Source organism: Zonotrichia albicollis, chromosome 3 (assembly GCF_047830755.1).
Source record: "Zonotrichia albicollis isolate bZonAlb1 chromosome 3, bZonAlb1.hap1, whole genome shotgun sequence".
Classification (NCBI taxonomy): domain Eukaryota; kingdom Metazoa; phylum Chordata; class Aves; order Passeriformes; family Passerellidae; genus Zonotrichia; species Zonotrichia albicollis.
The window spans coordinates 56,201,184-56,214,820 of record NC_133821.1 but is presented as its reverse complement, the minus strand read 5'-3'; the positions used below and the strand labels follow the sequence as shown (position 1 = coordinate 56,214,820).

The window sequence follows — 13,637 nt, the reverse complement described above, 5'->3', positions numbered from 1 at the left end:
CAGGTTTAAGGGTAATATTCCTTCCTGACAGTCATAAAATTTATGTGCCTCAAAACTCAATCTCCAGGCTGCTGGCCTGATTTACAAGGAAAAAAAAAAAAGTATCCAAACTCTATTACTCACAAGAACTAAACCACAGTAATTTACAATGCATTCTAAATTTTCCATCATCTCTTACATCTAGAACCTTTGTTAGCAGTATTTAGAAAAGCACTGCAAAAATATTTTATGCATTCTAAACTTGTCTTTCAAGTAAAACAGCCTTACCTGGTACAATTATGAGACTTTTGCTTCACAATTTAACTTAGTTCTGGAGACAAGAATGAAAATTTGTCTTACCCACAATGTCAACTGACAATTTAAAATAACAAAGCTTTAAAGTAATTGTTTTTTATAAAAACATTTGCATAATAACAAGGAGTAATTATTCCAAACAGATTCTCCCAATGACAAGTTTTGCAGGCAAACATGAAGATTTTCTCAGTGTGTGATGCCATGTGTGAAGGGCTAAAGCAACCACGCTCCATTTGAAAGCCTCTGCGTGTACACCAGGTAACACCACCACTGTTAGACAGCAGGGACCTCCTGCTGCCAGCTGTACTCACTGAACTGGCTGCCACTGATTTCAGGAAAATAAATCAATAAACAAACCAAGCTGAGCAAGTCAAACTTTGACCCCATTCACACAATCAAATTTTCAGACTGATAAGGTAGTCTGCTTCCAAATGCAAGTATATGGAAGAGTGCCGGAGAGGAGAGATTCCAAGCATTAAATTGATCAGCACAAGTGCAATTACCAAAAACACAGCAGAGAGGACTGCAATTTTCATATGCTGCATATTTCAGGAACAAATAATCTTTTATATTAAGAACATTTTACTTTATTTTTGGCAGTCTAAACGAGTGTTCTACTGAGAAACTGTTCCCACTACAAAAATCAGCTGCTGAGCAAGGACTTGTGACAAGTCCCTTGACATGGAGGGAGGCAGGGGGAGGGGAGATCCATTTAGAAATTATTTTTGTAAGTCATTAAAGGATGAGCCATTCTAAAAGATTCAGTTAAGAACACACGCAACTACTGTAAAAACCCCATAGCAGCCTCTATAATTTCAGGTTTATGGTACAAGCACATATTAACTTTGACATTATCTGTTCAGACTACTGCACACATTTTATTGTTGCCATTTAAAGGATTTTAATAGGATAACACCATCTTTATTAAACTGCTGATACAAGATGAGTCTTTCAGCATAAAGTTAGATGAAGACATTACAAAAATTATGTAGCTATTAATAGACTGCAATAAACTATTAAAAGATCTTCCTTACAATATTGGTCTTTTGTTTACAATTAGAGACCAAAAAATGAGGGGGTTCTGTCCTAATATTTTACAAATTAGCATTTAAATAATACTTGAAACACTTTTCAGAAATTATTGAAAGCTATGAACGATTAGCACAGTCAGTTAAATCTGAAGAATAGTCTACAATATTAGCTGTTACATATGACAGTACTATTTGCTTTTAAAATCCAGTTTCCTGGAAGGTTAAAATTTTGTAAAAGTCAGCTCCAAGCTTTCTAGCTGTCTACAGTAGCAAATATGCTACTCTCATAATTTTCATGTACAAATGATTGTTTATGTATGAATTAAGCTTGACAACATTAACTGAAAGTTAGGAAGTGCTAGTACTCTTTATACAAAATAGACAGATTGTGACTTGCTGAAAGGAAGAGGAAGCACAGAGAAGACAAGTCCAAGGGCTCTGTCATCCCATTTCCCAATACAGATCTCTGATACTACTCCGGAAGACTGTATTATTCTTATAGTTCTACCATTGAGAAGAATGTGTATTCCCAAGCACAAGATTAAACACTGAGCAGATGATTTTTTAAAAGGAGATCTGTTGTACTTCAGTTGTTCTTGATCACTCCGTATAAAACACTTTGTGACTTTGCAAAAGAATTGCATCATATTTCTGTCCCTGGACTCGCCAAAACACACTAAAATAACAGAAGTCAAATTCGTTTCTATGCATAACCACAGCCATGGGAGAGAAATTCTTGCCCCTGATTTCAAAATCTTCCAGAGAAAAGGAAAGCTTTGCAGTTTCCCCACCTCACCCTACACCTACTTTCTGTGCCAGAGTCTTTGTGAAAACATAAAAATAAATAAAAGTATGCTGCTGTGACTGAGAAACTAAATACATTCATGGTCCCAAGCCAAGGGCACCAGGCAGACTTGATGTGAAATATTAAGTTCCTTGATTAAAAATTTAAGACAATCAGACAAGCTACTGGGGTGGATGGAAGAAAGCTGTTTCCAGTGGGAAGAACCTTCTTGTTCCTTCTGGCAAACAAGACCATCAAAAAAGGAAGTTCACCCACAAATATCACAGTTGTTCAGTATCATATCCCAAAATGGGTTCCAGCCACTTCTCCACCTCTGCCACAGACAAATTTTTTCTCAGTGCATAATCTTCAACCTGCAAAGGGATCACAAAATACGATGAAAATTTTGAAACGCCAGCTTTAAATGTTTACAAAATTTTTAAGACATCTGCTTATAAGATTATTTTGAATGCTCTGACACTACTACAATTGATGGTGTTAGTTACCTGATCTTTACATATCTTGCCAACAGCAAAATATTTGGAATTGGGACTGGAAAAATAAAGGCCAGAAACTGCAGAAGCAGGTATCATTGCTAGTGATTCTGTTAGACCAATTCCTGGAAAAGAGAATGAGGATTTTATTATTCTTTGAATTAAGAATAAGCACAAATTCAGAGCCTTCATTTATGTTGTGTGGCTTCAAGCAAACTCAAAAAAACCAAGCAGCTTTCAGACGGAAGCTGAAACCAACTCCCTTTTTCACTTGTTAATCATTAAGAAAACTTCAGAACTTCAAACATACCACAGACTTTTATTACAATTACTGTAGAGTAACTCTATGGTTTGAAGGAAAAAACTTGGACATTTTGGCAAATGACATTTTGGAGCACTGAAAATTATTTTTGGAATTGTGGAAGTAACAGTGAAACATCTGACATGCAAAATGTAAGAGGAAAACAAATTGATTTAATCCCTTTTTAAAAATTACCATCTCAAGATTCCTGCAGACCAGGAAATACTCTGCTGAATTGACTTTTTTTTCTGTTTCTATCTGGAATGCCATCTTACCACTATAAGGATGCCAGAATTTTTTTCTGTGCAGCAGAACCGTGTTTGCATGCAATCTGCTAATTAGGGACACAACTCCTCCACCAAAAGCACTGGCAATGTTTTGCAAATTCTTCCTTGAATGAGGCAAAATAAAATTGGGAATAAAAAGGGGAAGACAGCAATTCCCAGAAGCACTTCAGTTTAGTATTCTATGTAATTCTGCAACAGCCAATTTGTTCTTTGGTTGGAATTTTGATTTCACATAAAAAGCTGTTTAAGAATCTTAGCAAAGCAAAGTTACCTGTTGTTTCCTCAATGTTTGCAAGTTTCCACATGGTGAGTTTTTCTGTATGGTCAGGCTGGCTGGGATATCCAGGGGCAGGGCGAATTCCCTCATATTTAATTTTGCGTAGGCCAGAGAGATCCAGCTGCTCGCTACTACTGTAAGCCCAGAATTCCCTTCGAACTCTTTCATGAAGCTCCTCAGCAAATGCCTTGGAATAGAATGAAAAGATTTTTTTTTTATTTTTTACTTTGTACAGACTGATGCAGTAGCTGATTGATTAACAATGACAGATGCTTTCTTGCATTCCCATTTTCATTTTAAAGATAGCTCTTAATATAGGTGAGACATTTGAAAGAATTAAAGTTCACGTGAAACACTTATTTTGCTAATTCAAGTACGTTAGTTACTTCTCTTATTGGCAGATGTGCTTTTTTGATTGTCCTGCTTTAAAGAGGTAAAGATGTGGACAAGTAACCCAAAAAGACAAAACACATTAACCTATGGTAGCGACACTTCATTATAGCACTGAGGTCATTAGGTCTTGATTATCCGGGTGTCTGGCCCAGATCTAGCTATGCAAGGCCACATCATTCTTGCTCCATGCTACAATCAGATACAAGTGTGTGCTGCTGCTCCTTTTAGCAGAGGACTTTTCCTCTAGCTCAAAGTGGGAAACAGATTTTCTGAACTGCTTCTGCAGCCTATGTGATTTACCAGCACCAGTTGCCCTTCAGGAAGAATTCCCACTTCAGTAAATATCTTCAACAACAACAATAATAATTTCTGAAACCCTGCTATAGCTTGAAATCCCCAGCTAGAGCTAGCCCCACTTGCATTGTACTGAAGTGGCTCTAAGTTTGCTGAAAGTTGGAAGGAAACACGTGATAAAACCTCATACCTCTGCCAACCGATCACCAAGAGCCTTCACCATTATGATGTTGTATTCATCCTCCTGTTTCCTAAGTTCACTGCATAAATCCTCTACACCAAAGCAGGCCACTGCAAACAGGCCTAAGTAGTCACAAATGCCAGAATCCAGTGGTGCTATGAAGTCAGAGAGGCAGTAATATGGATCTGTGCAGGCAGAGTCCTTTTCAGCCTAAAGTAACAAAGTCAATGCGATAAATCAGAACATTTTAAAATAAATCATTAGTGCAGTATTAAGCTAAAGACCAGTATTTTTTAGACTAAAGGGCCTAGGGTATTTCTGACAAACACCTAACTAGTCTTTGAGCCATGGTAGTTTTTCTGTAGTTAAATTAGAAGAAAACCACCTCTCTTACTCTGAGGATATTTGGATCACTGAAGAACAAAACATCAAAGAAGAGAGATGCAGCACTGAATGCACATTTTGCTTCTATTTACAGCTACTAAGATTTAACAGCTTATACTGCAAAAAAATTATTACAAAGTAAGGAATAGTCTTGTGCCAACAACTGGGTAAGAGGAGGAATATTTCACCTTCACCCCTTACAGATTCCACATTTGTTAATAAAACTGATGGCTGATGTGCAAACTGAAGAATTCTTCAGCAACTCCCACTGTAGAATGGCTATGAGTTTATAAACACTCCTTATGCTACAAACTATGTGCTCAGTAATCCAGACAAAACAGTGCCCAGGATGCAGACTTTTTACTAATCACACACAAACAGAAACAAAATGTATGTATCACTGCTGGAAAGTTGGACCCTAAGCAAAGTTCGAGTGGGTTTAATGCAAAGGGAAGGGGCCCAAGGGAAAGGACCTTGAGGTGCTGGTCAATATCCAGCTGAAGAGGAACCAGCAGGGTGCCCAGGTGTCCAAGAAGGCCAATGGCACCCTGGCCTGCATTAGAACAGTATGGCCAGCAGGACCAGGGAAGTGATTCTTCCCCTGTACCTGCCACGGGTGAGGCTGCATTTGAATACTGTGTTCAGTTTTGGGATCCCCAACTGAGGAAGAACACTGAGGAGCTGGAGCAAGTCCAGAGAAGGGCAATGAAGCAGGTATAGGCTCTGGAGCACTCATCCTGTGAGAAGTGGCTGAGAGAACTGGGGAAAATGGGGCTCAGGGGAGACCTAATGGCTTTCTACAACACCTGAACAGAGGCTGTAGCCAGGTGGGGGCTGGTCTCTTCTCCCTGGTAACACCTGACAGAACAAGACGACACAGTCTTAATCTGTGCTAGGAGAGTTTTCAGTTGGACATTTGGAGGAATTTTTTCACAGAAAGTGTGATCAGATACTGGAATAGACTGCCCAAGGAGGTGGTGGAGTCACTGTCCCCAGAGGTATTTGAGGGACGACTGAACACGGCACTCAGTGCCACAGTCTAGCTGACATGGGGTTGTTCAATCACAGGTTGGACTCAATCTCAGAGGTCTTTTCCAACTAATTGATTCTGTGAAATAGGGAATTATACTGCTCACTGGATCCTCTTCCAAAATGGAAGAAAGGTAACAGAAAGAGGTACCTGAGCACCCAAAAAGAAATCTTGAATCATATCAGTATATTCATTGTGGAAGCATGATTGCTGTAAAGAAGTGGCACAGTTCTTGTAAATCTACCCAACTTACAGAGAGAGTAAAGTTATTTAATGGCTATCACTTAGCTGAAGAATAATTTTTTTAACCAAGGACAATATTTTAGCAATGTGTTTCACCCATTCCCAACTGCATCTTAAAAGCAAATAAAACACTCCTACCCCTGAAAAACAAAGAAAACTTATCTATTAACCTGAACAGTTACAGAAAGTACCATAAAATTAACAAAATACCCTTTTCCCCACAGGTGAAATTTATAATAGCTTTAAGGTTCATTTGCAATTATTAGAGCTAAGGCTAATATTACATGCATCTCTAACTTTTAGATTTATATCACATCCTAAATTAGCATCAATGTCATGGAGAGAACTCTGTGTACTGAAAGGAACATTTTATATAAGAAACAGAAGACAATTATTCTCTTCTACTTTGCTCTGCTGAGAACTCTCCTGAGTTACTGTATACACCAGGCTGGAAGAGATGCAGCTAAAATACATGGAGTCCAGAAGAACAGTATACACAGAGTTTCATGACCTTAACCTTTGAGAGAAGCCTGAGTAACAGGGATATACAAAGTAATAAAAGCTAAGGAAAAGAACTGTATTCCAATAATAAAAAGCATTACAAGAATAACATCAAATCAGGTATTTTCCTTGGGAAAATCCTGGGAAAAAGCCAGGAAAGGAAAGAGTAGTAAAGTTGATTTACATGGGATATCAAAATGTTTAACTAGGTCATAAGTCTCCGAAACATTGGTGCTTGTTGAGAGCGCTTTATATAAACATCTGCCATGGACTGTCGAGATGCACTGGATCCATCTCAGGGAACTGCAACAGAGGCAGGTATTTCTTAGCACAGTTCTGCAATGTTGGCACACGACTGTGCTCACAGAGTACTGCACTCCAGAAATGCAGGTAGTTGAACTCTTTTTCTGCCACATTTGATGACTCTGAATATGTGAACTATGAAGAAGCCAAATCAGAAGTCGGAAAAAGGAGAGGCAGAATATCTTGCAAGCTCAATCTAGCAAATTAAGTGCAAATTGAAGTAAGTATGATTCTCTCCATGAAAATTAGCTGCCAAATAATTCTAAATGGCCCCTTCATATAGTGAATTTTACAAAAAAATTAAGCCTATTAGAAACACTTCTCTCCAATGGGCTTTATTTTCCAAGTTTCTTAAATTCTAACTGGGTTCAAACATTAACACATTCAAGCAGCATTCTTCATCTAAAGTAGAATCCAGTGATATTAGAGAACTAAGGTTCATTAGGTTCTGATTTATCTTGAAACAAGATTAATGTGATTAATTTATACAACATACTGCTTTAGGACATCTTAAAATTGAAACAGAAAATGCACAACATATCTGAAGATGCCAAACCTACAAAGCATTTTGTACAATTATTACAATGCAAAATACTACAATACAAAGACCTGGCTCATCACTATCACAATCTTGTTATTATTGAAAGAAATGACAAGGCAATGGCTGCAGAGAGATTACAACAATTTTCTACAGATTTTAATAAGGCACTTCTATTACATTCCTGAAATTCAAGGGGAAGAAAAGTCCCTTAACAAATGTGCTGTTACTGTACCTGTTGCCTCAAACCATAAAATTTTGCTATTGGTTCTGAAGATCCCACTGCCTCTTCTGCAGCATACAAGTGGATATCATCCTGAACACTTCGAGCTGGCCAGAACCCAACCACACCTCTGGCTTGCAATTTCTTTTCATTAATCAATGTTTTCAGTAGATCTTGAGCATCATTATAAACTCTCTTTGCTTCTTCACCTATTAAAAACAAAATAAACAATGAAATTGCCTTAGAAAAGGCATGTTTTCATAGCTGGCTAAATAGATTTAAGAATTGTTTGAAGATTGAGTCATTTTCCACATAATTGTCCAATAACTGCAATGATCTGTCAGCTACAGCAATAGAAGATTGCAGTGTGACCACAGGGCTGTAACGACATATATCTTAGGGAATAAAAAAACCCAAACAAAATGTTTCAGCCAGCACCTAGTAGAGGAAGAGAACAGAGAATAAAATGAGCAAGAGACCTGGTGCATGTACCAACATTACCACAGTGCAGCAGACCCAGAACATTGCTGTCAGTGTCACCCTTGCATTTTTATCACCTATTTCAAAGCCTACTGAATAGCTTCAAAAGGAGCTTGCCATCTTCACCCACAGATACATTAAGTGCTCTGCTGCCATTTTCTGTTAATAAAATACTTCCCTGTGCTTTGGCAGGTGAATGCTAAGTAAGATGACTGAGCATTTTTCCACACTTATTTTCCAGCCTCACATGGCAACAGTTGGCTCACTAAGCCTTGCTTTGAACAAATTATTTCAGTGACATTCTTTGCATGTATTTGTACTATTCCTAATGTATTTCATTAAACATTTGGAATTTTACTGCAGCACATAGGGCCTGTTAGGATTTGTTATATGAAGTAAATGCAATTTCAGTACTCACCTACAGTTTTATCATTAAAGATCTTAGGGAAACTCCGGTTGGGATACTTTCCCCTAAGTTGCCAGACGTCGAAGAAGGGCTTCCAGTCAATGTACTCTACCAGCCTCCTGAGGTCATAATCTTCAAAGACTTTTGTGCCAATGAATTTTGGTTTAACTGTAGAAATCAGAAGTACAATTGGACATGATGAAAATAATTTAAAATTGCTTTAACATTTGCAGTATAACTGATGGTCAGCAGCTTCCACCCCTGCAAATGACCTCTTCCAAACTGACTGTCCTAAAATTCTCACAGTCATATTTTCCCAAGTCATACCATAATCCACAGTTACAATGTAACCAAAAAAAAAAAGCATAAAAGGCATATAAAGTTGAAATGGAAAAATTAAGGCCTTTTGTTCTTCCACGTAAATAAACAGCTTTTAGCTACTGGACTTTGGAACTTATTTAATTGGTCAGAATATTGGCCAAGACACAAGACCAAACAAACTTACACAACTTATCAATCCCTAACATACTTCATGGGCCTTCCACATTTACCAATTCCTTTCTATACACAGACATGTACTATGACACCGCAGAATATTTCTGTAAATTCTTATGTAATTTCTAAGAACTTTTGCATGTTTAAATGCACACACACAAGTGATAAAGCAAGACGGATGCATCTGTGTAAAGCCAGAAGCTCTGCACTTGTTTCGTCTGTACAATACTTTGTCACACATTAAGACAAGCTATTGAAAATTAGCATCTTGTTGAATCTTGTAAATGAAACAACAGAAAGCATCATTAATGTCACTGCAGGATGCAACCTGAATGCTGTTTATACTTCTAGTATAATTTTAAAAAAATAAAACAGTACAAAAATTGATGGGGGAAAGGTAGGAAAGAGTGTAAGGAGGAATTTGATTAAAATGCTATGTTACAGCATGTGTTCTCCAAATATGGTACTGTAAGGTGTACAAGGTAATGAGCCAGACAGACAGTATTTTCAAAAGCTGTCATTAGTGTTTTCTTTGATTATATGTTGTGATGGGTAACTCATTGTTTTGGGAATTTTTTCAGTTACATTTATTGAATATTAATTTATTTTTTAAATGAGCTGTAAAAAAGCAGAAACAATGTTAAAAGTAATGCAAAAAAATCTCAGTTGAGACAGATACCAATTTACTTAGGCTGTTACACCACTACATTCTGAAGTTTAAAGCATATTTTAACAAAAAATATATCTAAAATAAACATACAAAATACAATAAAGGCACAGCAATCACAAACAACAACAGATAGCTGACCTGGTACATGGCCTGATAACCAATCATTATGGAAACCTTTTCTTCTCGCTTGCTGCAGAGACAAGTATCTTCTTTCCTATACAGACATAAAGGTTAATTTCAGAACACCACCTTTCAGACTCAAACTGTAACTGCAGACTTCATGGTAGAATTTTACCCAAAATACTCTTCAGGATAAATCTAACAACAGATAATTTCAGTCTCAACAACTCTGAGTTCCCATGAGTAAACTAAGATTACATCACAAGCAGATCATTATTTTTGCCTGTATAATGCCAATGAAGCTGGCCTACAAGATTTCTGGTTCCTCTCAATTATACCAGAAGTTCTTTTATTGCTTTACAATACACTAAAATACAAGCAGAGAAAGATATTCTTCTACTGCTCTGATCATTCACCTAAACAAGACTAAGACATCAGGAAAGCATGGTGGTTTAAAATTCTCACTGAGTGCGGCTCAGAACCAGCAAAAGCTACCAGTACCATGTTCACCACCTCAGCTGAAGCTCCACATATCCTGCTACTGCTCCAGGAGAGCACTGGTCTCCCAAGGTTGATTAAGATGACATGACTGCCAGCTCCATGGAGGTCCTGGATACCACTGATTAGCCATTGAGGACAACCAAGAATTTGCCAAGCATGTGTTAAGAGTCACATAGCAAAGTCTTATAGGCTAGAAAATTTGATTTCATAAGCACTTCTGGAAGTTTTAAATCCATTTTACTACAAGTTTTAAATCAAAACAAATATATCTGAAGGTCTTCACAAGGAGCTGAACAGTAAAGAGTAACAGTAAGTTATGAATAACTGAACATCAAGTGCCAACCACTTCAAACAAGAAGATAATCAATTATATTTGTACCTTGAGAGACTCATAGTGTTCTTGTCTAATTTCTTCATATTCCTCTAATATTTCTTCAAAGAAATCATCCTTCATACTGTCATCTAAGAGCTGGGAGCACTGAAAAGAACAGGAAGGAAAAAGCACTAAGTACCTACTGTAACACACTACAGGAAAGACAGAGTATGTTTCAGACTAGGCAACCTGTCTTTGGGACTCTCTTGGCAACACTAAACTAAACCTTACCATTAATCTGCAACCTCCATTCAAACTATTCAAACTAACCATGTTTAGACTACAATTATTACTGAGATCTCTGCCCTACTACACAGGTAACATTAGCAGAGCCAAGTCTAGGTCTGTAAAGACCTGAGAGGAGAATACTCCAAAACTTCAGAGACTGAATAGTCACAGAGGCAACACACAGCTTAGCCTACTCTTTACCACCATGTATTTGTCAGTTAAGGCCACCCATTTCTCTGAAAGAGAATCCATCCCAAAAAACTCTAGCCACATGTTTCTCAGTACGAATGTTGCTATCTAACTTCAGAAATATATTTAAATTAGCCAGAACAGCAGTACACATAGAACTCCATCAGTTCAGTGAATGTCACCCTCACTAGAATAATGGACATTTAAATGAAAGTGCCCAGTGACAATAACTGTCACAAGCCAGTTGAGAACCATGTGACAGCACAAAACAGCTGAAACAAGTGTAATTTAGAAACTTGTCTCTGATGTGGCCCTTTTAATTTTCTGCCACAACACTAAGCCTTAGAGGAAAGGATGAAAGGGACAACAGAAAAACAGGGCACATATCTTTGCATGGACAAGAAACTAGAATTTAGAACTTACAACCACAACACTCTTGGATGCATCCAGGACGTGAACCACAGGTGCGCTATACCGTGGGGCAATTTTAACAGCTGTGTGTGTTCTTCAGTGAAAAAGAGAAAGAGTGAGCATTTCACAAGTAAAGCCAAAAAAAAAAACCAAAAAAAAAAAAACACACAAAAAAAAAAAAAGAAAACCAAACCCAAGCAACCCACCAACAAAAAAAGCAGACAAAAGAAGAAATTCATTCATCCATCTGCTATCCATGAATCATTAAACACAGATTTTTAATAACAGGTATATAAACATTTTCCTTCAAGAGTATCAGAACACTTTATAAACAATGTGCCAACTCACACTCCCTCAATGTCATACCAGCTGAATGAAAATCAGCAACTCATTAGTTTTGAGTCTCAGAAATCAGTAAGAATATTCCAAACTAAGCCTACCAAGAACTAGCAATTTCTTTAATCTTTTTTGCTCATCTTACATTTTTTCCTCCCACATGTTAATTTTTTGGTCTGCGGATTAGCATTAACCTAATTCAGCAATGATTATCCCACTTCTCAATATCATAGGCACAAGTCCTCTATACACCGAACAATGAATTCTCCCAGTGGCCAATAAATACTACAAACTTGCACCTTGAAGATGCAGTGAACTTTGCATTGAAACTGTAAGTGCAATGAGGACAGACCCTTCTCTTCACAGTCTGTCAAATGAGACCACTTGCTGAAGCCACAAAATATAGACTCTAATAGATCTACTACAACATGCATTGCTCTGATAAAGAAAGCAACACTGCTAACAGTTTCTAATGATGCAAAAAGAGCTCTGCTCAGAGTCCTACTAAAACTCTGCAAGCAAGTGTAGGATCAAAGAGGTTACAGGCCTTATAATTTGCTTTTTTATATACTAAGGTCAAGCAACATTTCTAAAATTAAACTTGAACCAGAGCCCAGGAAGCAATCTTCCCTATCAAAGGTAAGACCCTCCTTTTCTTCATGTTCTGTCAAATATTTAAAGCACTTGGATATGGAGGTTTACTCGTGACTGTGCAGCACAGCTGTGTAAACAACTGTCCAGGATCCCAGTTAATCTGCTTCTAGGAGATGCATTTTTGATCTTGGCAGCTCTATTTTTTACAAAAAGGTATCTCATCTGTTTTGACAGGAACAGACGAGGAAACAAAAGAAGACATAGTCCTAAAAGGGCACTGTATCAACCATTACATGCTAACTTCTGTATTTTTTAAACTAAATTTTATGGCAATGAGAATGTCACCATTATTTCTCAGTACCTGAATTTACCAAAGTAGCATAATATGAATGGAAAAATCATCATTACTATAGATGATGAAGAAACTCTTACTCTGTGAATTCTGGACACTAAATCCAGCCTCCCTTTCTCTCTCTTTCAAACTAACCTCACTATACACTCTTCCAAGTACTCATGATCTCCTTATTCCAAATAACATTGCCTATTTATTACAGTGAAAAAAATGCAGATGGTTCTTCATTAGCAACCTCTGACATATACACAACCTTTAAGAATGCACATGGGAGGTTAATTGAAGACTAGGAAAGTAATGTAAAATATACATTAAGAATCTAGTCTTCCATAAAGAGTACCTTTACTGGACATATACTTTATAGACATTGCATTGTATCTGGGCATATGTGCAAGTATGTATTTATATAAAATTCACATGAATAAAATCAATTTTTGTACTCAAAAGTATGCACATATTCTCTAGTAATTTCCATATTCAAGGATAAAACTAGTGCAGCTTCCCTGTTCGCTACATTCCTCCTTTTGAATAAATTCTGCAGAACTGTTTGAAGCTGGTTACTTGACATTAATTACTAGGCCACAATGCCCTGGGTGAAAAAACTGAAAAGAACTGAAAAGGCTCTCCTAAGACCTCCACTTAGAATAAAGCCTTCCCGTTGACTCCCCACATTTTTGGTGGTTTGGGTTTTTTTTGGTTTTTTTGGGGGGGTGGGGAGGGAGGGGTTTTTGTTTTGTTTTGTTTTTGTCAGAAAAAATCCTCCACGTTTGCTCTCAGTATCAAAGCAGCAGGAAGAGGCACACATGGAAAAGGAGAAAAGGGATACAGTGAACCTTGCATTATACATGCAGAAAGAATAAAGGCAGGTAGAGATCCTACTCTCCACTGTCTGTCAAATCATGACATGATTTGCTAAAGCCAAAA

The 13,637-nt window shown here is 37.4% G+C and overlaps 1 protein-coding gene across 7 annotated transcripts in view; it reads right to left on the bottom strand.

Annotated features, from left to right (window-relative positions):
* Window positions 1-390: 390 nt before the first annotated feature.
* The window catches only part of MTR (5-methyltetrahydrofolate-homocysteine methyltransferase), a 50,787-nt gene continuing 37,540 nt past the window's right edge, over window positions 391-13,637 (bottom strand). For 4 of the 7 annotated variants that reach the window (XM_074537515.1, XM_014267445.3, XM_026793814.2 and 1 more), the window contains 9 exons: window positions 11,444-11,525; window positions 10,610-10,708; window positions 9,748-9,823; window positions 8,457-8,612; window positions 7,571-7,767; window positions 4,346-4,546; window positions 3,463-3,655; window positions 2,616-2,728; window positions 408-2,483 (listed from right to left, as the gene is read on the bottom strand). In XM_074537515.1, the coding sequence (XP_074393616.1) occupies window positions 2,391-2,483; window positions 2,616-2,728; window positions 3,463-3,655; window positions 4,346-4,546; window positions 7,571-7,767; window positions 8,457-8,612; window positions 9,748-9,823; window positions 10,610-10,708; window positions 11,444-11,525 (1,210 nt within the window). In that variant the 3' untranslated portion in view covers window positions 408-2,390. Of the gene's footprint in view, window positions 2,484-2,615; window positions 2,729-3,462; window positions 3,656-4,345; window positions 4,547-7,570; window positions 7,768-8,456; window positions 8,613-9,747; window positions 9,824-10,609; window positions 10,709-11,443; window positions 11,526-13,637 lie in introns of all 7 variants that reach the window. The other 3 variants (XM_014267441.3, XM_014267442.3, XM_026793816.2) reach the window with 3 other exon arrangements.